The sequence below is a fragment of the Camelus dromedarius genome, chromosome 17 (genome assembly GCF_036321535.1).
Source record: "Camelus dromedarius isolate mCamDro1 chromosome 17, mCamDro1.pat, whole genome shotgun sequence".
Lineage (NCBI taxonomy): Eukaryota > Metazoa > Chordata > Mammalia > Artiodactyla > Camelidae > Camelus > Camelus dromedarius.
In genome coordinates, this window is record NC_087452.1 from 41,071,755 (window position 1) to 41,098,365 (window position 26,611).

Below are 26,611 nucleotides of genomic sequence, written 5' to 3' on the forward strand. Positions count from 1 at the left end.
TGTTTTCATAAGTAATATTATCAGAATAAATTATAATTCTTCCAAAGGCTTGTGGAGTTGGAGATATGATTTTAATTTAATCCTTGGGTTAACGTTTCCCCCTATGTGAACACATTTCTTAATTTAATTGCAAGTCAACAGGAAAATGTGGCTTAATTAGTAGAATTTCCCCTTTCAAAATAGATGTGTTCCTAAGTAACTGCAAAACAGGGCACATTAAAGGCATTTACAGAAACCTAAAATAGATTTAGATACTTCTGCTCAAATTGAAATTATGAAAGATGAGTAGTTCACTCTCTCTGTAGGTCAAGTTTCTCTTCAGGCATTGTCTTTCTTTAGGAAGTAACTGTTAGCACCCGCCTAGTCCTCAAAAAAATGTCCAGTGGGAGAAATTTATCTGTGGATTTTCCTATCAACATTTCTTCTCCATCTATTTACCCTCTTCCACTCACCTTCCTTTTCAGTGTCTCCTTCCCTTTCTGGTAATCCCTTTGCCCCCAACCTCTCCTGTAAAATTCTCCTCTCTTGCTATTCAGAGTTCTCCATGACAGCCTAATCCTGTTTGGAATGTTCTCCTTGAGCCAGCATTTCACTCCCCTGTGCTGCCTCTACCATTCCTAACCAGATGTCCATTTCCTTAGTGTGACTGATCTCAGACAATCTGACTAACCTAATTCCCATGAAAACTTGTAGCCCTCCCCTTATCTCTGACTTCCTAGGAGTACAGTCATCCCCTACTATCCATTGGAGACGCGTTCCCAGACCCCCAGTGGATGTCTGAAACCACAGATAGTACCAGGCCCATATATACTACGTTTTTTCCTATACATATCTGCCTATGGTAAAGTTTGAGTTATAAACTAGGCACAGTAAAAGATTTGACAACAATAACTAATAATAAAATAGAGCAATTCTAACAAAATACTGTAATAAAAGTTAGGTGAATGTGATCTCTCTCTAAAAATTTCTTACTGTACTCTACGCATCCTTCTTCTTGTGATGATGTGAGGTGAGATAAAACCCATGTGATGAGGTGAAGTGAGGTGAATGACATAGGCACTGTGACACAGCGTCAGGCTGCCAGTGACCTTCTGACCATAAATCAGAGGGAGGATCATCTGCTTCGGGTGATCCTGTATTGTGGGGACATGATGATGTTGATGGTTGGGTGTCAGAAGCAGTGTCGGTGGGGAGGGAAATAGCTCAGTAGTAGACTGTGTTCTTAGCATGCATGAGGTCTTGAGTTCACACCACTGAAAAAAAAAAAAAGAAACAATGTTGATGGTTGGGGGTCCCTGGTGGGAGAGAGTAGCATGGCTGAGATGTCATCAAGCTAACTCAGAATGATGGGTAATTTAAAACTTATGAATTATTTCTGGGATTTACCATTTAATATTTTCAGACCACCACTGACTATGGTTAACTGAAATGGCAGAAAATGAAACCATGGATAAGGGGGACCATAGCATTCTCTTTGTCTTTGAGGAAAAAAGACATTTGCAGGATGAAATTTCAGGCCATACTGTATAGTGAAATGCAGATGTCAAGGCAGAAGAACATTTTGGAACAGATTCTGTTTCCTTTCATCTTGCAGTCTGAGTCCACATCTCAGCGCCATGGTTGACTATCTGTATGACCTTGGAAAAATATTCAAGCTTTGTCAGCCTATTTTCTTAGCTCTAATGGGTAGGTAATAATATCCACCTGTAGACTTGTTGTATTGGAAGTAACGTGGATGAAGTTTTCACCCCAGGGTGGGCACTCAGTAAGTGTTAGCAGTTGTCATGTGACAAGACCATAAAGCTGATCCCGGGAAAGAGTTATGAATTTAATCAATTCAGGCGTCTAGGTGATCGTGAGTGACATGTGGAAAACATGGTGACTCTCAGCTTTTCCTTAACACAGGCCTCTCAGGTGGTTCAGTTTATTTATAACAATCACTATTTTGGTCAACTGTGTGGGCATGACCCAAACCGAACTTCCAGAGAAAATCGAGTGAGTAGATTTGCTGTCATTCTTGTGCTTTTCCTTTGTGTCCTCTCCTTCTCTTCCTTCACTGGGCGGCTTGTTTCTTTTATTCATCCTGCTGGGTCTCATCCAGGCAACGTGGAATCCTATTGCCTATTTGATTTTGTAATGGTTAAATGTCTTCTCTGTGGACTTTGTTTCATAAATGTACATCTGATTTTCAGCTTCAAAGAACTATAGATTAAAAATTCTCAACCTTGACTGCCTGTTGGAATCCCCTGGGGAGATTTTTTAAAATATGGATGCCTGGGTCCCAACCCCAGAGGGTCTGATGTCATTGTCTGGGGTGACCTGGGCAGATGAACCCCCTGCCTTCCACCCCACCCCACCCACACACACATTCACCTGCTATGTGCACACCTGAGTGAAGCTGAGGGAAGAGCCACTTGGAAAGAGAGACAGGAGCAAAAGTGAGGCAGAGCTAAGAACAAATGGTCCTGGAACGTATCAGAAAATGACCCATCAATGAAGCTGTTTAAGTTATCATGACTTGTATACTTCAAAGTGACCTTAATATTCCTGAGATTATTCTGTCTCCCTGGGTTAGTGATGGAATCTCTGTAGTTTCAGACTATGGGGCCTTTTCAAAAACATCCTGTACCAACACATCTGGGAGGGGTGCCCCTGGCCCAGCTCAAGCCAGACATATTTTTGGTGTTCTGTAGACCTTTCTCTTTTTCCAACTTCTTTATTTTTATCTTTTTCTGACTATATTAATACCTGCTACAATAGGAAATATGTTCTATTTCTATTAATCAGTTAATGAAGAAATATCAAGTGGCCATCTTGATGCTGAAAAATCATTTCATAAAGTTTGATACCTGTTTGTGATTAAAAACTCTTAGAAAAGTAGGAATAAAAGGGAATTGCTATACTATTATAAAGGGTAACCACTGGAAGAAAGGAGCAAACATCATATTTAATTGTGAAACATGGCAAACTTTCTCTTTGAGATTAGACGGGGGGAAAAGGAAAAGATGTCTGTTTCATCAGTTCTATTCAACTTTGCAAAGGAGATTTTAGCCAGTGTAGTAAGACAAGGAGAAGAAATAACAAGTATAAGAATAAGGAAAGAAATACCAAAGATGCCACGATATACACATACTATAACTGTGTGCATAAAATGGCCAATATAATCCAGAGATTAACCATTAGAATTAATAAGAGAGTATAGGAAAGTAGCTAGGTACAAATTGATACACATAAATCAATTGTATCTCTATATACTAGCAACAAACAGAAAATGAAATAGTTTTTAAAAATACGATTTACACTGGCAGTTAAAAATACCAAGTTTCTAGAAATAAGATTATCAAAGTATGAGTAAGATCTCTATAAAGAAAATTATAAAAATATTAAGAAAACCCCCAAAATGGAATGATATATTATATTCTTACATTCAAAGGCACAATATTGTAAGACTCCCCAAAATGACTAATAAATTTAATATGATTCCAATCAAAATCCCAACAGGCTTTTTTTTGTATAAATTGACAAACTGACTCTAAGATTTATATGAAAATGCAAAGAGCAAATTATAACCAAGACACTTTTGAGGAAGAAAAACAAGGTGGGAGAAAATAATGTGCTCTACTGGATATCAAGATTTACTATAAAGCTCTAATAATTGAAGCAGTGTGCCATTGGCATACGATTCGTCAGACCAGTGGAACAGAGCAGTTGGCCCGTAAATAGGCCAATGCACATACAGACCTTGAATTGGCAACAAAAGTGGCATTGCAGAACAACCGAGAAAGGGCGGTATTCAGTAAATGATGCTAAAGAATTAAAAATTCGAACAGAAAAATTACATTGAACATCCAGCTTTACACCATGCACAAGAATCAATGCTAGGTGGATTAAGATCTAAATTTCTGGGGGAGGGTATAGCTTAGTGGTAGAGTGCGTGCTTAGCATGCATGAGGTCCTAGGTTCAATCCCCAGTACCTCCATTAAAAGAAAATAAACCTAATTACCTCTCCCACCAAAATTTAAAGAAAAATTTTTAATTAAAAAAAGAATCAAAATTTCTTTGTGAAAGACAAAGACATAAAGTTTTCAGAAGGTTAAAAAACAAACAAACAAAGGAGAATGTCTTCATGACCTCAGGTTAGGGAAAGATTTATTACATATGACACAAGAAGCACTAACCATGGAGGAAAATACTGATATGTTTTAGTATGCTAAAATTAAGAATTTCTGTTAATCAGAGGACAACTTTATGAGAGTGAAAAAGTAAAGCTACAGAGTAGAAGATATTTGCAACATATATGCCTAAAAAGTGTTTATATCCAGAATAATGGCCCCCTGCAAATGAATTAGAAATATGTCAGAGCAATCAATTGGAAAATGAGCAAAAAAATTAAATAGGCATTTCATAAAAGTAGAAATCCACATGGTTGATAAACATATGAAAATATTCCTAACCTTTTTCTTAATCAAGGAAATGCGAATAAAATCACACTGAGAGATTATTACATACTCATCAAATGAGGACAATTCTAAGTGTGACAATATCAAGTATTGAGAAAGATATGGAGCCACAGAAACTCATATTTCTGGTGGGAATGTAAATTTGTACAACCTTTTTGGAAAGCAGTGGATATTATCAAGTAAAGGTGAAAACACACATACACTGTGATCCTCTAATTATACTGTTAGATACATACACTCAACAGAAATATGTACTTATAGGCACCAGGGTACAGCTGCAAGAAAGTCCATGCACCTTCCCTATAAAAGCCCCAAAGTAGAAACAACCAAAATGTTCATATATTTTTGAATACATTAAATATCTCTGTTAAATCCTTAAGAAGGGATCATTTACAGCAGTGGATATGAATAAACTATCTCCACATAAGAATGAATCTTCAGAATATAATATTGAACAAAAAAAGCCAGACACAAAATATTACAAAAATATGATTCCATTTATACAAAATTCAAAAACAAACAAAACAACTGTTTTGTTTAGGGATACATACTTAGGAGGTAAAAATATAAATTTAAAAGGCAAGAAAAAAAACCACCAAAAATTAGGATAGTAGTAACCTGTAAAGGCAGAGGAGAGAAGGGGCTTGTGGGTGCTCAAAATGTACCATTTAGTGACATGATTAGTTGTCACAGAGCTGCTGTGGACTGAATAGTGGCCTCCCAAACTCATGTATTGAAGCCCTAACCCCTACCTCATGTGACTGTACTGGAGAAGGAGACTTTAAGCAGGCCAATTTAGCTTAAATGAGGTCGTAAGGACAGAGCTAGGATCCAACAGAGCTGGTACCTTTATAGGAAGAATGGACCCCAGAGCTCTCTCTCCACCATGTAAGGGCACAGCAAGAAACTGCCATTAGCAAGCCAGGAAGAGGGCTCTCACCAGAATCTGATGATGCCAGCACCTGCCCCTAGAACTGTGAGAAAATAAATATTAGATGTGTAACCACTCAATCTATGGTATTTGTTATGGCAGCCTGAGCCGACTAATACACAGACATTCACTTTACAACTAATTTCAATTTCATGTTCATTTTCATTATGCATATTACATATCATAATGAAAAGCTTTAAAACAAAATAATTTTAAAGTAAGTGACTATTGCATAAAATGCAGAACACTGAAAAACAAAAGTCAGAAGATAGCAACTAGGTAGATAAATCGCTGTTAGTGTTTTAGTTTATTTTCTCTATATGTATGCTGAGATGATATGGCATGTAAAATTTTTATCCTTTTAAACTTTTAATGCAAAGCATTTTCTCTCAAAAGTAAGAGTTATTTTGGGGATCCTGGTTAAATGTGGAAGATAGCATGAATATTTTACCCCAGCCCTCTCAAAATGCCAATGAAATGACAGCATGGGAATAAGAATATACAAGAACAAAGAGAAGTAGAAAAGGAAGCACAGAGGACAAAAGATGTCAAAACAATCTCAGAAGACCGAAAGTGGGTGGAGGACTGGTAAATGACTCAGCAGACCAGGGCTTGTCAAACAACAGTGCCTGCAGAGAGGGATAAAAATGAGGATCAGGGCATTTTACCCCCGAAAATCCTGGAGGCCCTGAAAATGCTGACAGAGTACAAATAGCAAAAACTGGGACTAGGAAGAGGGGAATACGTGGGAGCTGAGGATGTACATTTATTGTTGCTTCTATTATAGTGAGAAGTTAAAGTGCATTCTTTAAAGTTGATGTATAAAGAAGTTTAAAATTATATTTAACAGTACAAAGGTAAGCAGGAAAAAGATATTATTAAATACAATCATATGATGGATAAAACAGAGGGAAAAGGAAAGAATTAATGAAAATTAAGAGATACTGTTTAAAGAGATAGCATCCTAAGGGCAACGTACAGAGTTCTAATTATAACTGTGCATGTATACTTTTAAGGCAACTACTAGAACTAAAATAAAAGCTTTTCAACATTCAGAATCATACAGAGGAAAAATAAAGCAAGTAAAATATACCAGACAATGAAATATTTTTTAAATGATTAAAAACATAACAGAATATAAGCAAACTTAGATCAAATAAATCTATCATGTCAATAAATATAAATGAATTTGACTCATCTGCTTAAAAAAATTCGTGTTTTATAACAAAGCAATATTAAACTGTATGTTAACTCAAAAATGTACTGCTCATAGTAATACAGAAAGGCCAAAAATTAAAGAATGGACAAAGATATAGGCAAAAGCAAACAGAAAGAGCAGGAGGCATGATCTTAATATCAGGGAAGGTGGGCTTTAGGCCAAAAATTATTAAACAGAAGAAAAATGACACACAGTAATTTAACAATTCATAAACAGTAATGTATATCTTCACAAACAAATAATGCGACAACAATGTTCACAAATCAAAACTTATGGGAATATTAGGGTAAATAGACAAGAACATTATAGAGATAGAAAAGTGTAATTAATTTCTTTCAGCCCTGACAGATCAAATGCATTAAAAGGTATATAAAGAAATAGATGACCGAAGTAACATAATTAATGAGATCTAATTAATACATTTAAAACTATATTCCCTGAAGAATAATCATATAAATCAGCCAAATATTAAACAAAAAAACCTTAATAATATCCCAAAGTAGAAATAATAAAATATCCTTTTATCTCACTGCAATAAAATGAGAAAATAAAAACAAAATCAGAAAAAAAAAAAAAAGAGAGGTCTTTCCATTTGGTAAAATTTTTAAAACCTCTCTTAAAGAAATCTTAGTTGAAAGAAAAGCTACAGACCAAAATTATAGAATTTCTAGGGTAGAAAAAATTCAAGAACACTTTAATCAGCACCTATAGGGTGCAGTTAAAGATGAGCACAGAGGATAATCCATAGCACTGAAGCATAGAATATTTATATCAGTAAAAAATGAATTACTTAACCTAAAACTATAAAAAGAAGAATACAATAAATGAAAACAGCAAGAAGAAATGAATAATTTAAAAGAAAAAATTAATTAGCTAGAAAAGAAAAGAACAGAACTTATAAACCCAAAAGTTAATGTAAAAAATATGCACAAGTCTTTTATGCTGAAAAAAATGACAGTATTAAGTATTTTGACAATGACAGAACTTTACTGAGAGAAATTTTAAAGTATCTAAATAAATTTAATGAATGAGAAGACTCACTATTGTTAAAAATGTCAGTGCTGCCCACATTAATCTATAGATTCAATGAAATCCCAATAAAAATCTCAGCAGCATGTTTTGCAGAAACTGACTGAAAAGATTTTACTTACATGGATGGTGCAAAATTTATGTAACTGTTATTCTATGGATTAGGTATTTCTGTTGATCCTAATCAACATAATCCTCATATTTTGCCATCATGATTCTTTGGTGAACATCCTTACACATGTATCTTTGCATATGCAATGTGCGTAAATGTGAGGGGAATGGGATTGCTGGCTCAAAGGGATGTACAATTTTAGTTTTTGAGATACTACCAAACTGTTTTCCAAAGTTGTACCAATTTCCATTCCCAGTAATTATTAAATCTATTCTTCAGACTTTGTATTAATTAAATTGTGACAAAGTTTCCTTTATAAACACAATTTTAAAAACAGCAAAGATAAAAATCAACCTATCTGGTCCTAGTGCTAGAAATTTATGTGACAGGTATTAAGTGACACAGAAGGGAAAGGAAAGAGAATTAATGGAAATAAGAGATATTGTTTAAAGAGATAGCATCCTTGGCCTCAAGAAAATTATCAGACTCTGGATTTTATTTTTGAAAAACTGATAACAAAACTGGTAATAGCCATGGGTTAAGTACTGTCTCTGGGAGGAAAAGAGTAGATCTCCCTGGGGTAGACTGGGGCTGCAACGATCATGCTGTGTATTTTTTAGTAAAAATTAAACTGTAGTCAGTGCAGCACCAGGAGCCAACCCTACTGCCATGTTCTTGAAACAGTCTTTTGGACACAAGTGGTTTCCATCCCTTATCTCCCCTCCTTGCCCTTTTACCTCCTTGAAACATTAACTTTGCACTGTTACCTGCTGATAAAGGTAGTTCCCTGCCTCCTGCCTGCCTGCCTATCTGTCTGCTTGTGAGAGGGTTATGTATATATTCCATTCCATGTATGTGTGTATTCCATTTTTTAAATCGCTTCTAGTGCTCAGAAAGAAACCAGAGAATCACCAGGACAAAGTGAAGAAGAAAGCTGTCTCTTTGGGTTGCTTTTCCGTCTTTCTGCCTTGTGGTCTTCCTTCTGTATTGTCCCTAGGAATTCCAAGTTCTCCCTCTGTTCTGCAGAGCAATTCAGCTCTCTCATCCCCTACAGTGTTTCTCAATAAGTGATCGAAGTATCTCAGTAGCCTCTAAATCACTTGACAGATTCAGAAGAAAAAACAATACAGTCATTTTATGCACAGATAATTTAAAAATCTGAAATAGAAGATTAATCACAATTTTCACAGAACTTCTGAATTTTTATGTTTTTAAAAGCTGTGTTTGTGCTTCAGGGACTGACTTAGTTCACACTGGTTAACCTGGAGTTAATCATGGGTAGTTGACCTTAACGATTTTATTGTCGTCTGACATCACATTCACATTTGTGGTTTACGTTTGTTAAACTTGCATTTGTCATTCCTACTTGTTGCAAAATATCACAATTCAAAAAAATGAACCATCATTTCACAGGCAGTTTGCAGAAACATAACAATGGTGATGAAAATAGAAAAATAAATCCTACAATATGAAATAAGGTCACAAATATGAATGGACTCTGTCACAAATATAAACCTTGAATCTGTATGTCATGAGACAAGTGGGCAATGGATGTGGATAATCTCACAAAGGCAGATAAAGATAAGTAAGAAAACAGGGAGCCTGACAATGAAAGATGATCATTAAATTTTATTGGATCAATGATCCGTTTTTTCTAGTACTTAGTTCATTATCTGTTAACATTTTTATGAAATAATAACAGAAAGCTACCAAAGCTTTCATATCATTTTCCAAAAAAGTTTATCACTTTTAAACCAATTGACTTTCTCTATACAAAGTAAGGATTTCCAGTACAAAATTGTCAAAATTTGATGTTAAAGGTTGAAAGACATGAAAACTGTAGCGTCATCATTTGCCCTCATAGTAAAACAAGCAAAGTTATACCCTTGCTGGTAAGATATGAAACCAGCTTAAAAACCAATGACAAATAATTATAATTGGAAAGAAAGCAGGAAATGATCGGTAGAATTCCTTTATCAGAACTACTGTATTTCTTATAATGTGACTGGCATTTAAAATTAGTGACTGTTATGTATGTAAACAAGCAGACATTTTACCTTATATCTACGGTATATACATACAACGGAATAATACTCTTCAGCCTTAAAAACGAATGAGATTCTGGTACATGTCACAACATGGATGAGCCTTTAAAACATTATGCTAAGTAAAATCAGCCAGACACAAAAGGACAGATATTGTATGATTTTACTTTTATCAGGTCCCTAGAATAGGCAAATTTATGGAGGCGGAAGGGAGAATAGAGGTTGTCAGGAATCAGGGGAAGGAGGAATGGAGAGCTGCTGTTTAATGAGCACAGAGTTTCTGTTTAGGATGATGAAAAAGTTCTGGCGCTGGATAGTGGTGATGGCTGCACAGTTCTGTGAATGTACTTAATACCACTGAATTGCATAATTAATAATGGTTAAAGTAGTAAATTTCATGTTATATTTTAACACAATTGAAGAGAAAAAGATGGTTGAATTGATACCGAGGAAGCTCCACTACATAGTTAGCAAGGAAAGGCATCGCTATACAAATATGGAAAATGTGTCCAAATGCCGGATGTACCTTACTGATGAAAACAGCAGGGGTCCATAGCACACCTCCAGGCCCTGATTTGCTGTTGAGGGACATCATGGAAGTTGTGACTACAATGTGATTGCGGTCACTTAGTATATGTATCTCCAGACCACAGGGATGAAATGAATAGCGAGTATAAGATGCTCTCCAGTGCTAAATTGCTCTGGCTGGCAAACAAAAAATGGTTTGCAATGTTTTAAATAAGGAATGAAATCTTTTTAAATGGCCATTTCTGTGAATACACATGGCATGTCTCAGTATTACACTTAAGATTTTGAATAGTATGGGTCTTTGACTTCAGGGCCAAATATCAGGATTTTTAATGACTAGACATCAGGATTTCTTAAAACTGAACAGTGGTGCAAGGGGCTCAGTGGCTGAAAGTTTCACTTTTCCCCCACACCAACGATTTTCTCCATTTATCAGGAAAAAAACGCCTAAGATATGTCGTTGCATATTAAAAATCACATCCAAATGCTGCAATTGAACATGCACAAATACCTTCGGAGCCAGATGCCACCGAAGGGAGGGTGTGACTCCATCAGCCGCTGTCTCCCATGTTGAGACCTTTAACCTTCTAGCTTTCAGTGGCACTAAACTGGGGCACTTGTCCTCTGGTGAAACACTGCAAATAGTCTTTAGAGAGAACTCTCTCCATATTTTCAGAATCTGCATTTGATCTGAAAAGCCAGAAATATCTGTCAAAGTTTCCCAACAACCTATAATTCTGAGTTAAGATTTTCTAATTTAGAAAACACAGAGTGGGGGGAAGCCCAGCAAGCTATGATAGCTGACAGCTCAAGCAGCTATCCGGCCAGATACAGATTGCTTCGCGAAAGATTTCAAACATTATTTCTCCTCTCACAGAGAGGGGAAAAAATTACTGCTATTCACTTTTTTAAATTTGATTTTTACTTTTATTTAAGGTATAGAGATCCATGGTTCAAAAGGTCACATAGTTCCATAAAGATTCTAACAAAAACATCAATTTCATGCTTCTCATCTCCTCACCCCTAATCCTGTATTTCTAGAGGCAACCACTCTCAGCTTTTTCACTGCTTTCTTCTGATACCTCCCTATCTCTAATAATATACTCAGACTACTATTTTTTTTTTATTTTTCCATGTTAGATATTATCTGTTAGCTTTTTGTTATGAGGGAAAAACTTCAGTCCACATACACACCACTCATTTCCTCTCACACTCACCTATGCATTATAGTTATAATTTTTTGTTAGATAACCTGATAACATGCACAGTCTGACTACATATATGACCATATAATTGTATTGCTAGGCAAATATTATTCACAACTGTATCGTGCAGTGTACTTTGGTTACATTTCCTCTTTGCACAGTGTTTTTACTTTCTGTGGAGTTAGGAAGGATTTCATTTCTTCGTTTGCTCAGTTTTCTATATATGTATCACTCTTTTGTACCCAAACTCTTCTCCAGTGGTTTAACTATTGCTTCAGTTTACTTGAACACATCAGGTTATCCATCAGTTTCCATTTTTCTTGGGAAAATCCCTCTTATAGTTCCCCCCTCCTGCCTCAGTCTGGTCTAGATGTTTCCTGATCCTCATTCACAGCTCTTTTATGGAATCTTTTGGATTCCATTTGTCACTCCCCCGCATCCTGTGTCTTCCTCTTTATTGGTTCTGTCCTTGTTTTTGGTGGAGCACATCCTCTAGTAACTCTGTCTTGGACGAGTAGGTGGGATGTAAATTTTCTAAGACTTGGCCTGTCTTTATTCTACTCTCATCTAAGCAGTTTAACTGGAAAAGAAACTCTATATTAGAAATTATTTTCCTCAAAGATTTCAAGGCATTGTTTCATTGTCTTATAACTTCCAAGGTTGCTGTTAAGAAATCTGTTGATATTTTGATTCCCAATCTTTTTTATATATGAGCTGTGACTTTCACTCCCTCAAAAAAAGTTAGGTTCTCTTTGTGTACAATGTTCCCAAATTTTGTGATGTTATGCCTTGATATGAGCCTTTTTCATTCATTTTCCTGAATACTTGTGGGTGTTTTTAACTGAATACTTAGATCCCTCAGTTTGGAGAAATTGATAGATGTTGCTTTTAAAGTGTGAAACAACAGGGAAACACTCATTCTGGAAGCTCATCACTTTACCCAAGGTTGCCCTATATCCTTCATCATCACCTCACTCAGCTCATGTTCTGGCTTACCCTATCCTACATTGTCCCTCTTTCTTTTGGAGAAGTTTAATTTACCAGGTGGATATGTGGGACTGGTATTCCTGGGTTTGGCACAATCTTAAGCCATTTTTTTTACCACCATCGGGTCTTCCGTATACCAAGGACACAGGAGACCACAAATGGTGTAATCAACACAGCAAGGTTGGCAGCATATGGGAATTAACCTGCATAAACCGCTTGTGAGGATCCGAACAGGTACTACAGCCACACATTGTTCATCTTCCTCTTAGGTGTGAGTTCGTAGCTGGAATCAGACCACTTATCCAAAATGCACCTCAGAAGACTTTCCTTAGGGATGTTTGAAATATTCCCCACTTTTTAAAGACAGAAATACAGGGCAAACAAAACACAAACAGTGCACACAAATGCTAGCATCTAAAGAAACAAATGAACCAGTTCATAAATCGGGTAAAAGTCTAACAACTATTTCCTCTCTCCAACAGGGTACCCCACTCAAATACAAAACAAAATTGCCTTATTCTGGAGGGGGAAAAAAAACCCAAATGGAAAGTAATGAAGCTTCCGGCTATCCACACTGAAGCGACTCACCCCACTGTGTGGAGCCCATCGGCTCCCAGATGCCAATTTCTTGCTTTAACTGCCAAGCACTGGGGCAGCCAGTGCTGCTTCCAGGAATTCTGAAGGGAAGATCCTCAGAACAGGTGGTCCCAGAAGCTGCTAGAGTCTTACTCCAAAATTGCCCAACCAGGGCTGGCTGGCCATGAACAGCAGGGCCCCCGGCTGGCTTCCCCCAAATTTGTTACCAAGTCCAAACTCTTTCTGCTTGCTGCCCGACAGGTGTTAAGGCAAGAAATAATTTTTTTTTTTTTTTTTGGAAAGCCAGGGGGCAGAGAAGTTAGGGTGCTAATGTCCTAGACAACCATCTTACCCAAGTCAGAATTCAAGTTACTTTTACACTAAAAAGGGGAAGGGGTGTGGTTGGTTTTCTTGGTGTTGGAATCCTTTGTTCTTGCAGCTGGTCAGGTTATGGTGTCCCTGTAAACCACCACCAAGACAAATACCGTTCTCTGTCCTGCAACTTTGTATCTCTATATGAATGGGAAAGTGTTAGACCCTTCAAGATCAGAGCCTTGGGAATGGGCTATCTTGCATATTCCAGGCTGTAGGCAACGTTCTTTTACAAAAGGTGCAGAGCCAGTATAACTAAGCATAAGAAACAGCCCAGGGTTAGAGCTGAAGGAACAGATCTAATACAGAGTCAGATTTGTTCTTCCCTATTACACTTCTTGTGAAGACTTTTAAACTGCCCTTTCAGCCCCACTTGCCACCATCTCCCCAAACCCCACTTTCAGAGGTGTTTAGCATCCCTAAGTCCTAAGAAGCTCTGCGGTGTGGGTTGCCTTGCTTCTGACTCCCTCCTTCCAGCTAAGGTTTCAGCTTTCTAGGGTCTGCTCTGTCAGTTACCACTCATCCGTCCTAACTCTAATTTCCAAAATGCTGTTGTGCTCTCCATTATCATTGTCTTAGTGAATGTATGCTTTTTAAAAAATTCCTGTTACTACCTTTAAGAAGGGTTTCAGAAAGGATAGAGGTGTAAATACATAAGGTTCAATCTGCCATACTTAATCAAAAGTCTTCATTTTTTATACCAGTGTTTCTTGGTATGAAACATAATACAGTGTTTACAATTTTTTAAATGTAGCCAAAATTAAGTGTGATTTATGCATGCGTCCGAATTCCTTTGGTCAGTGGTTCTAAAAGGGTAGTTCTCCAGGTCAGTTGCATTAGCCGCTGCTGGGAACTTGTGAGAAATGCAAGTTCTTAGGCCCTACCCCGGACTTACCAAATCAGAAACTCTGGGGTACAGCCCAGAAATCTACATTTGAACAAGCCCATCAGGTAGTCGGTCAGATGCAGGCTAGAGTTTGAGAACCACTGCTGTTAGTGACTGAGGGATTCTGAACATTTGAGAAATACGGCCCTCCTCTCAAGCTCAGCTTCTAATCCATCACTTCAAATCCAAAACCACAAAGTGCCCAGCACAATAAAAAGGCTGTTTTGAGATGACTTCCTCTAACAGGATCCATCTTCCTGAGAAAATGTTTGTGAATCTAAGTGCTTTTTTTCTTCCATGGCCCCTACCTGTTTACTGCCTTCTGTGGCTCTTAGACTGGGATCCCTGAAGCCAGAAATGCCGGCAGACCAAGCATGGGGTGAGAAGAAGTGAGACAGTAACGAAGTTTGGAGAGGAGGGATATAGGAGAGCCTCCTTCCTCCTTCAAATCTTCAGCAGTCAACAAATTGAGAGAGGAGCTGCCAGCTTCCCTCACTCAGGGCAGGGAACCTCGGGGAACCTCACAGAATTAAAGAAACTTTGTTCTGAACCTTGCGGTGGTTGCCGGTCATTGACCTCTGCCTACCTTCTGAGCAGCAGATGCTGCCAGTCATCTCAGCCACACCCATCCCTCCTCCGGACTCTCCAGCATCTGTGTGCCTCCTCTGAGTTCCTCAGTCTGTGTCTCACCTCCCTGCCTTCCCTTCTTCCCCTTCCCCTCCTCGGTGATAATCTTCACGTGTTTTCCTTTGGAACCATCACAGCAACGCTCCCTCTGACTTCTCTCCAAGGAACAGTTAATACTCCTTTTCCACCTTCCCTTCCAGATATGTCTTCACTGTCATTTATACCTTTGAAGCCTTGATAAAGATACTGGCAAGAGGATTTTGTCTAAATGAGTTCACTTACCTGCGGGATCCTTGGAACTGGCTGGATTTTAGTGTCATCACCCTGGCGTGAGTGTTTCTCCATGCTGATCTGTTTGTATGTCTGTGTGGGGCTTGTCGTTGTGTCCAGGCTTCCACTCTGGGAGTGTTCCCTTATCTCTCTCTGTTCAGCTTCCTTATTCGGGACTGCATGGCCAGGGGTTTCTTTGACACAGACTGTTGATCCGGGAGCCATTTTCTAAGGTTAGTCCCACACTCTCGGGGAGAAGTTGGAGACCTCAGATCTGAGCTGATAACTGGCCCGCCAGAGTGAATCAGACAAAGCTCAGCCTTGTACCTACCAGACGTGAAGGCCTTTCCCTGAGGAACCAGGGCCTGAGGAGACTGGTTGGCCACACCTACATGCTTGAATATCCATCCATCCATCCGTAGCCCACGGAGCCTCCTAGATCATAATGCATCTTTTCAAAGGGGCCATTCTGGAAAATAGTGCCATAATTAAATTAGCGTCGGCTTCAGTCTATAGGTAGAAGTGCTAGTAGATTCTCAGTGTCTGTTCTGGGTCCTTCCTAGGCTCATGTTACCCAACGTTGTTCTTATTTATTTATGCCGCATGAATTCCCCCAAGACTCTCTTCTTACAGAGTTGCTGACTGACTTCTGGTCCTACAGATACATATGTGAAGCAATAGATCGCCGAGGGATCTCAGGCCTGCGGACGTTCAGAGTTCTTAGAGCTTTAAAGACGGTGTCTGTGATCCCGGGTGAGCTGCTTTAAACCAGCATGTTTATTCATAGAGTGTGTGTTGTTTCCACAGCCTGCTTTGATTTTCACAAAAGCCCCATAAAGTTCCAGGGCATGGACTATTGTCCCCATTTGAGAGACAAGGAAACTGAGGCCCAGAGAGTAGAAAACAAAAACCCAAATCCTCATCCCTAAAGGCGAAGTATGACCTGGAAACCTCACATCCTAGTTCCTAACCAATGCTCTGTCCATAGAACACATGACCCCACCATCAATAAATGATGAGAAGGCCATGTCCTTGTTATATGTTTGCATTTGGGGGGTTCAGGCAAGCCTCTAGTCAGATTCTCATTTATACTTTATACCAAAAGTGTAAACTTGAAAACAGGGAAGGGGTGAAAAGGCAGTGTCTGGTGAGTGTCTTCACCATTTCCAAGAATCTGAAAGTTTGAGCCTCAGCCCTGTCTTTGGTCCTACAGAAGAGAAAATAATTAGGCAATTCTTGATTACAGACAATTCAGCAACCAAAGTAGTCCAGCCGGGTTCATCTTAGTGGGCGCCAAGATCTCTGTTGCTGATGCAGGAAAAACGGATGTTGGGCGTGAGTAGGGCCATGTCCCAGGTCTCGGTTGAGTCCCTGGGACGTGCCCTGCCAAGTGTGGGTCCTTGGCTTTGTGCAAGAAATAATTTAAGAGCAAGCCACAGTTGAGTAAAAGTAGATTTATTTGGAGAGATACGTACTGCATAGAGTGTAAAGCAAGAGAAAAGCCACGAGGTGTGGGAGTTAGGAGCTCAGGTTAAAGTAAAAGTAGGTACACACTCCATAGACAGAGTGCGGGATGCCTCCAAATATGAGGGAGCAAAAACAGGCAGCAATGAGGCGTGGTGTTGGCAGTTTTTACGGGCTCAGTAGCTCCACGCCTACAAGTGGGAGGAGTATTCCAGCTACCCTGTGGAAGGGGCTGGGATTCCCAGGAATTGGGCCGCAGCCCACTCTTTGACCTTTTGTGGTTAGCCTTGGGACTGTCATGGCACCTGTGGGCATGTTATTTATCATGCTAACGTGTTACAGTGAGCATATAATGAAGCTCAAGTTCTACTGGGGAAGATTCTTCATGAAGAAAATCATAGCAATGAGTAGTCAGTTCTGCTGCTTGGTGTCTCTCTCACCAGCTCTTAGCGAGGAAGACCTTGAGTATTGTATACAAGACCTGGCCTCTCCAGACCCTCCTCCTGCCTCATCTCTCTCCTCTACCCACCCACCTTGCATCACCTTCCAGAATCAGCTTGTGGTTCCACAAACACTCCGTGCCTTTGCTCATCTTCCAGCTTTTGGCCACGCTGCTCTTCTGTCAGGAGGATCCCTGCTTCTCTCTTCATTCAACCCATACTCATCCTCAGGGCTCTGCCATGGTCTGACCTCCTCAAGGAGACTGCCTGGTCCTCCCCTAACTTCCCCAAATCCCACCCCACCCCACCCCACCCCACCCCACCCCAGCCCCAGGCTTCTGTGAGCGCTGTTCCTAAGTGTGCCCACCTGCTCAGTAATGTAGTTTCCCCTCACTGCATACACCACCCCACGCCAGTGCCTTAACAATTGCTTGGCTCCCAGGCAGGGACCACATGGGCCAAGGGGTACTCAGTGGGTTATTTGCTGACCAAAATGACAAGGCAAGACTAGCTCGCCACCTGCTTCCCTGGTCAAACAGCTCTTTCTGCTACTTGTGGAGCTGCTTCCCCAAAGAAGGTGATTTCCTTTGCCAGAGCAAAAAATCATCCTTCTTTAAACAAGCAGGGGCCCCATCTTTGCTACCAGCTGTGCTCCTTCTCAGAGTCTTTTTCTGCCTCAGTGACTCTCGGTGTCTCTCATGGCCTTGCTTTATTGCTGTGTTCATCTCTCTGTGTCTTTGTGTCTCTGTCTCATTCTATCTCCCTTGTGTGTCTCTCCCTCACCCCCCCTTCCTCCCTCTCCTCCTCTTCTTCCTCCCCCTCCTTCCCACCTCTCTCTCGTTCTCACACACACACACACACGCATACATGCACTGAGGTTCACGTGTCCCCAGCCTCAAGCTGCCTCCCAGGACTGAGATGAGGACAGAAAAACAAATACCAAATGACTGGAGTGAAGTTAGTAGTCTTACCCCCAGCACAGTGCCAGGAACACAGCAGGTACTCAACAATTAGTTGAGTTGAATTGCTACTGTCAAATTGAAATTGCTACTGTCAAAAATTTATTAGCTTCAGACTGATTTTAAAAATGCATTGCCTGAATCTCAGTTACCTCATTTTTACAATGGGACAGTAATCTCTACCTGCATGCTTCTTGGGTTTATTGTAAAGTTCGGATGAGGAACTGGGCTTGGAGCTGCCAGTTTGCAGAACACCTCACACCCGTACGTGATGAGAGGGTAGGACAGCTAAGATGCAAGCGTGCCAGGCACACACGTGTGCTCTGTGTGTGGCATCTCATCCACGTGGGAGTATCACTGTCATCTTCCCACAGGGCTGAAGGTCATCGTGGGGGCCCTGATCCACTCAGTGAGGAAGCTGGCTGATGTGACCATCCTCACCGTCTTCTGCCTGAGTGTCTTTGCCCTGGTCGGCCTGCAGCTCTTCAAGGGCAACCTCAAGAACAAATGTGTCAAGAATTGCACAGCTGTCAACGAGACAGCCAATTATTCTTCTCACGAAAAACGCAAGTGAAATTTCTGTCGTAGGGACCAAGGTCTGGTTGGCCAGGGTTGTTAAGCACCTGCATCCATGTACAGACATATATTTTGATTCCTCTTTCCTGCTGAAATGCTTCTCCTGAGTTGGGTTTTACTTTAGGGGCCACCCATTTTCCGTTGCCCAGTGTCCCTTTTATAAGGAAATGAGCTGTAAATCCAGGGACAGGTCATTTTGCTTCTGCTGGAGGAGGCTCAGAGCTGAAGCCAGTCCCCAGCTTTTCTCTTCCCAGATGAGACATATTCCCTTCCCTGCATTCAAGCTTGTCCACTGAGGGCAGACAGCCAAAGGAGCTCGCCTTGCTTGGGCAGAAGACTCAGCCAGTGTTGCTTTCACCACTCAAGGCTTGACTTGAGGCTTCAAAACCCTATATGAGGCTTTCATGTCTTCCTTTATTTTGCAGATTTCTACAAAAACAAATCAGGCACCTCTGATCCCTTACTGTGTGGCAATGGATCTGATTCAGGGTGAGTGTCCAACCCATGACAAAGCACAATGCCTAGCAGCCCTTTCTTCTTCTTGTCATCAGCTCTTTCTGGGTGAAGCCTGGGTTGCAAGTCCTGAGGAAGATGTAGAAATTAATGAGTTACGGCCTCTGCCATCCCAGGCTCATGGAGAGGGAGTGTATGAGTTAGTGCTTGCTGTATAACCAGCAACCTCCAAGATTCTGTGGCTTAAAACATAAGCCATTTATTTAGCTCAGGATTCTGTGCATCTGCACATTGGGCTGCGATCAGCCTGGTGCTCTTCTAGCGTTGACTGGGCTCATTTACACATCTACAGAGTGGACAGATTAGCAGGGGTCCAACGGATCTAGGAGAGCCTCAGCTGGGGTGTCTTGTCTCTTCTCCATCTGTTCTCTCATCCCTCAGCAGACTAGCCCAGGCTTATTCTCATGGTGGAGGCAGGATTCCAAGAGAAAGAGTGGAAGTGGGCAAGGTCTCTTGAGGCCAAGGCACAATGTCACTTCTACTGTATCCTATTGACTAAAGCAAGGCACAGGCCAGTCCAGACCCAAGCAGTGGGGGAAACAGACTCTATCTCTTGATGGGAGAACCTGCAACATCTCATTGCTAAGGGATATGGATACAGGGAGGGGAATAATTGTAATCATTTTTGCAAACAGTCTACCCCAGGAGGGAACCAATATTTATTAAATATGGTTTGTGTCAGATGCTGTACGTTTAATTATCACAACTTCATCACATGGGTTTTATTATCCTCACATAACAGAGGAAAGAACACATGCATCAGACTTGGCAATCTCAAATCCTTACAGAAGCCAGACACATAACAACAAATGTGAGGAGCAGGCTGGGTGGGAACCACGGCAATGACAGTTCATGCCACATCTAAAGGGGTAGCCACTGACCAGTCCAGCTTTTGGATGTCATGTGGAAATGTGGGTCCACTGCTTCCAAACCTTCCAAATCTTAAAAGAGAGATGGGAGATTTAGAATTTTATGTGAACTCTCCTAACTATAAACATTGGCTACCAATTCCAAAAATGTCTACATATTGTGGGCCAAACAAAATGTTTCAGCAGTGCAAAAACAGCCAGCAATCTGCCAGTTTGTGAGCTCTGATGCACATACATAAAGATGCTATACTGTGGAGATCCAGGGTTGTCCTAGAAGCTCCACAGGCTGGGGAAACACAGCGAGATGATGGTGTGAAGCAGGAAGGATGTCAGGGAAGGTTTCCTAGAGGTGGTGGTTGAAGTGAGATTGAAGGGATGTCTCCAGGCTGGGTGAGCACGAGAGGGTTTGCACAGAGCCATTCCAAGTGGCAGAACAGAATGTGAGACAAAGCAAAGGGGTAGGGGACTCCTCAGGTCTGCCTGCTGCTTTGACCGCAGGTGGAGGCATAAGCAGAGAGATCAGGCAGCAGATCAGAAAGGCTCATCTCCCGAATCTCCATGGTGGGGGCGTCTGGAACCCCAAGCCCACATGACCTTGCTCCCCGAGTGGCCAACAGAACTATACTGTGCAAGTGGAGCTGGGTGGGACCTGCATGGAGTTCTGCCCTATTCAGCTCACTAGGAAAACAATCTCAGCTAGAGCTGAGCGCTGGGACGAACAGGAGAATTTGAGCATCATGGGCCCCTTGGCCTCTTTCTTCACAAATGCAGTTGGCATTTGGTTGCTGAGCTCAGAGAGAGGGCTGTTCTGAGGTCAGTTTTCATTTGCCTTTGACTTAAAATCAAAACCGAGGGCCCCTCAGTGTCCTTTTCCTGTCTGAATAATGGCATTTCTCATGAGGATGGTTCCACAGTAGCACAAGCCCTGTCTGTGGTCTCCAAGCTCCATGGATCGGTCCCTGGGATCCAAGCTCTGAGAGAGACCAGATACCCTGCTGGGTAGGCCCTGGCCACATGGGAAAGGAATGGATTGGGCTGGGATGTCAAGTAGAGGCCAGGTCAAACGATGGGCGGAGTGAGCCCTAATGGGCATGCTGTCAACACCAAACCCGGGTACTGTGCTGAGCCTCTGAAAAGCCAGAGCCCTGAGCAAAAGCCCACCCTGACCAGTGGCACTGTAGAAAGAAAATCTGGGGTCTCAAGGTGGAGAACAAGTACCAGGAAATACTTGATGATTTTCAGCATTCTTTCACATATGTTATTCCAGTCCATCCTTTTGGTAGCTTCAGGTTAAAAACACCAAGAATTTTAATTTTGCATTTTGCATATAATATTTACTGTGTTGAAGGCACTTTGCAAGAACCTTTGTACCTCAGTCTCATTTAGTTCTCAAAGCAGTTAGCTGATGATGTGTAGCAGCTACAGGGGGGCTCTACAGAAGATGTAGAAATAGGCTGCCCTTGGAGTTAATTACCAAACCTACAGGTTAACTAGCTCCTTGGGAGAGAGACTGTCTTTAAATATGGGTCCACAGAGTCTGGGACTCACAAATCTCCAACCAAGGCTGGGGATAGAATAGGGATTTGGTTATAATCAAGTTGTCTGGCCCTAATCAATTGTATGGGTCCCAAGATTGTATGTTTACGTGCATGTCTGGAATAAGATTGGTGTTGGTGGAGGAGTCCTAAAGTAGAACCCCGCACCACAAAAAAGGCATTACTGTTCCCTTAAACAGACCATCCCACTGGGGTGGAGGAGAGCACCTCACATGCCTTGAGCTTAGAGATACTTCACGACATCAACTCACCCCTTATTATGAGAGAGAGAGCAGTATGGCACTCCCCACCCCAGCACTTACCAATCATCTTCAATCTGGCCTTCCTTCATAGATCAGTCTTCATAGGCTACTTGACAGTTATAGTTTTCCTTTTAAATAAATCCATTGACATCTGTGTGGTCCTAGACAACTGACTTCTCTCTGAACCCCAGCTTCCACATTCACAAGAAAAAAAAAAGTTGTTGCGATGATTCAATTACAGCATTTGTAAAGCACTTAGGGGAGAGAGAGGCACACAGTAAATGCTCAGTAAGTGACAGTTGTTTTCTTTGTTATATATAATCGGTCACTGAACTTGGCTAATGTGAGTCCTCTTTCAAAGACAACTCTGCCGGTGATGCCAGCTGGCTCAGGTTTTAAGTCTGCATTATTGATACTGATTCTCCCTCATCTGGTATGAATTTGCGAAGAGCTTTCCACCTTATGGGATCATGTCTGGGCAGCCAACTAGCCTTCTCCAGGGCATTTCCCTCTACATGAAACCCTGAAGTAAACATTTCCTCATCCCCATTTGATGAGCAAGAGAAACTGAGACCTAAAGAGATTGAGTGACCAAGGTCACCAGCTAATAGAAGGAAGACTAGTCCCTGAACTCCAGTCTTTGACTTCAAACCCTGTGCTCTTCCCGCAGCCCTGGGCTGCTTTGCCCCTAGTAAGCCTAGGAGGCTGTGAAACTGATGACTGTCTCTGTTTTTGCTACAGCCACTGCCCTGAGGGTTATTTCTGCCTTAAAACATCCAGCAACCCAGATTTTAACTACACCAGCTTTGATTCCTTCGCTTGGGCTTTCCTCTCATTGTTCCGCCTCATGACACAGGATTCCTGGGAACGCCTCTACCAGCAGGTACTGATCTGCATGTCCCCATACAGACTGAGTTGAAGGCTGTATGCATGGCTACTTTTTTTTTTTTAAGATTTTTTAAATTTTTTTAAATTAAATAGTTGATTTGCAATGTTGCATTAGTTTCTGGGGTACAGCAGAGTGATTCAGTTATACATATGTCTGTGTGTGTGTGTGTGTGTGTGTGTGTGTGTGTGTGTGTACATAAACTCTTCTTTATATTATTTTCCATTAAAGGTTATTATAAGATATTGAAATAGTTCCCTGTGCTACACAGTAGTGGAACCTTGTTGTTTGTCATTTTATATATAATAGTTTGTATCTGCTAATCCCAAACTCCTAATTTATTCCTCCCCTCCCTTCCCTTTTATTTTGTAAACATAAGTTTCTTTTCTATGTCTATGAGTCTGTTTCTGCTTTATAAATAAGTTCATTTGCATCTTATTTTAGATTCCACATGTAAGTGTTATCATATGATACTTGTCTTTCTCTATATTACTTCACTTAGTGTGATCATCTCTAAGTCTGCTTGACTACAGTTTTCCTGGAGAACCCTGACCATGTCAGAGGCCCATGTTCTCTGGGTACATGTCTCTCTTCTTTCTTTTGAATCTTCAGACCCTGAGGGCTTCTGGGAAAATGTATATGGTTTTTTTCGTGCTTGTTATCTTCCTGGGGTCTTTCTACCTGGTTAACTTGATCTTGGCTGTGGTCACCATGGCATATGAGGAGCAGAACCAGGCAACCATTGATGAAACTGAAACCAGGGAGAAGAACTTCCAAGAGGCCCTCAAGTTGCTCCGGAAGGAACAAGAGGTCTGTTGGGGTGGATCTTTGTGGAGTCAGTTGCAGACTGTACGTTCTTGGGCAGAGATCTGGACCAGCCTCTTACATTAAGCCTGTCATTTTAGGGAACTATAGGAAGATTCATCTTAGGTTAGGTTGTCTCAAAAAAGAATATGAATGAAGAGCTTGTGGAAGTGATTCATTGAGGGGTGCTCTCAGGAGAGGAGTGAAGGAAACAAGATGAGACAGGGGAAGAATTAAACAAGAAAGTGATCTTGGCTAGAGACTACCTTCAGCCTGATTCCATGGGGAGCTCCAGGGCATGACTTCTACCAGAGTTAGCTCCACCCTGAGGCAAGAGGGCTAGCCCTTTTACCCCTTATACTGGCCCCAGCCAAATATACAGTCAAAGGAAATTGTCTGGGGAAGGCTGTAGCTGTAACCCATTAGTAGGTAATGTTCAAATCACTGGAGATGAGTGTACTTTCCTGGTAAAAGAGATCTGGGCAGGTATCAACAGAATCTACAGGATATGAATGACAGAGGTGACCCAGAGGTGGCTCTTGCTGCCATGTCTCAGTCCCACCACCACCCTGGTCTTAATCCTGACCTCCTCTGTTTTAGATGCTCTCATCTCTGTGTCACCCCAGGTCTGGGGGGGACATACATTTATGCTAAGTTCAACCAGATACTGTTGGCTACACTTGCTGTTCTCTCTCTTCAGGTGCTGGTAGCACTGGGGGTTGACACAGCCTCTCTCCAATCCTATAATGGATCACCTTTAACCTCCATAAATGCCAGTGAGAGAAGGCATATATTGAAGCCAAGGGTGTCAGAGGGCTCCACAGATGACAACAGATCACTCCAATCTGAGCCTTACAACCAGCACCGAATGGTAAGGGGCTCAGGGTTGTGCCTTAAGGATCACCCACATTTGCAGCTGCCATGGATAATACTTTGACATGGGAAGAGGTTTGTAGCAGAGATAGCTGCAGGCACAAAGACTAGGAGGATATTTTGGTAATCCAGATTCCCACCCCAAAATGGTAGCCTAAACAAGATGGAGGAAGGGTGGATTATAAAGACTTTTATGGGGGCTGAGGGGAGTCAACAAGCCTGAGACTGTGGAATGTTGAACAGGAAGGGAGAAGTCCAAAATGACTCCAGGTTTCAAGTTGGGCAGTTAAGTAGGTGATGAGTCTAAGACAGAAGCACAGGAGGAAGGTAGGGAAGGTGGGAAGGTGTAAGGAAAGTTGGTGACCTTGAACATGCTGACCTTGAGGTGTCTGTGGACGTGTGGACATCAAGGGTTGGCTTCCTTCTGACACTCTGACCAGCAGTTCTGGAGCAGGAAAGGGGGTCCTTGTTCATTGTGCTGAAATCAGTTACAAGCTGCTTTCTGACCTCATGCCTCAGCCTCCGCAGCTCAGATTCTCACCTACTGTTGGCACAAGAGATCCCAGCACACACCCACCTCTGTGATACAGTCCAGCCTAGGAATAACTCCAGTACCTCACTTCAGACCCTGTAGTGATTCTACCCAGCGTCATAACCCTCTGCCTCCTACTCCCAGATCCCTGTGCCTATCAAGCTTCCTCCTGCCAGCTCCTTCTCCCTTGAAAGTCCCGTGTACTCCAAATAGACCCTTTCTACACGCCTGAGAGGTAATAACCCCTTTGTGGTAGAGTAGGTCCCACACTAATCATATGGAGAAGGGGATCAACATGGATATTTTTCAGGCCTGCTGTTGCTCACTTCCCTCTTCCCTACTTTTTGGAATACAACCTCTAAAACCCCCAGACTGATGTGTGCATGTACGTACACAGACACGCTCACATGTGCACTGGCCTTGGTGACACCCACGCTTCAGCATTTATTAGAGTCTGTATTTGTGCCCTTCCTGGCCTTGCTCTGCCTCTTTTGAGCAGCACCTGGCATAGACAGGGCACAGTTCAGAAGCTGTTACAGAGTGGTTTTGAGTAGGGCTCTGACAATCATAGAACAGGATGAATCACAGCTTCCACGGAAATGTCAGTGACATTCTGAATTGGGCTTTAATTTCTCCCATTCAGTCAGCCCCACATAGATTAGCACTTGGATGTCCAATAATTGTTTGTTCTCTGTGTGTGTATGTGCTTGTCTTTACTGCTTAGTTTACCTTCAAAGGGAAAAAGAGGAACTGTGTCTTGTTAATTCAACAACAAATTTTTCTGCTTAGTGTCTTTATTAGTGTGCTTAGTGCCCAAGTGCAAATAGCTCAGTTGTCCCATCTTTACTAAGGATTTGCCAATTCTGTTCCTTTGCTTTAAAAGTAGGAAGGATTCATGGATTTTTATGAACTCATGGGCCATAGATATATATTCTATGCAAAGAGTGCTGTGGTTTTAATACCAAATTACAGTGTTGGTTCTCATAGAGGATTGAGGTCCCAATTATCAAGAAAGCAAACCTCAGTTATGTGGGAGAGGGGAATAAGTATGGAGGACTTTAATTGACAAAATGTCTCAACTTTAGTAATTTAGTAAATACAATGAATTAAGGAAGGGAGGGAAATTCAGCAGTATGATCAAAGTTTGATAGGAAGTCAGTGTTTAGATTTTAGAAACACTCTCTATGACCTGAAGACAGAATTGGTAACTTGTTGTGGTCAGGTTCGCACAGTGGTCACGGGAACTAGCCAACCCAGCATACTGACTCCCCAGGGGCTCTGGGCCCTATGAATTAGCTCCTTTCCTCTGGCAACTGTAAGCCACACAGTTCCCTTAGAGGAAGATTTTGATGGGAAATGTTTATTGATTGGGAGGAATGGCGCTATTCTTCCAAGAAATTAGGCTGCAACTGTCCCTTCAATCTCCCCATTGTTGACTGTTCAAAGTTTGCCTCAAGGGATCCTGGAAGCTCATTATATTACAAAGCTGTTGTCTCCTCCTTTGCGGCACAAACTCTCACACCTTTGTAGGCTAGATCTGATGAATTGTAGAACCTAATTTTCAAACAATAAAGAGCACTCAGCCATTCAACAACCATTTACCAAGCTTGTTCCTGTCCTGGTGTAATAAGTCTTCTGAGATCGCAACT

The 26,611-nt window shown here is 41.4% G+C and overlaps 1 protein-coding gene across 1 annotated transcript in view; it reads left to right on the top strand.

Moving 5' to 3' along the window:
- Positions 1–26,611, top strand: part of SCN10A (sodium voltage-gated channel alpha subunit 10) — a 76,354-nt gene that overhangs the window by 3,970 nt on the left and 45,773 nt on the right. Inside the window, exons 3-10 of the mRNA XM_031469976.2 lie at positions 1,915–1,995; positions 15,179–15,307; positions 15,910–16,001; positions 18,486–18,677; positions 19,110–19,176; positions 22,609–22,750; positions 23,366–23,563; positions 24,258–24,428. Of these exons, the coding sequence (XP_031325836.2) occupies positions 1,915–1,995; positions 15,179–15,307; positions 15,910–16,001; positions 18,486–18,677; positions 19,110–19,176; positions 22,609–22,750; positions 23,366–23,563; positions 24,258–24,428 (1,072 nt within the window). The remainder of the gene's footprint in view (positions 1–1,914; positions 1,996–15,178; positions 15,308–15,909; positions 16,002–18,485; positions 18,678–19,109; positions 19,177–22,608; positions 22,751–23,365; positions 23,564–24,257; positions 24,429–26,611) is intronic.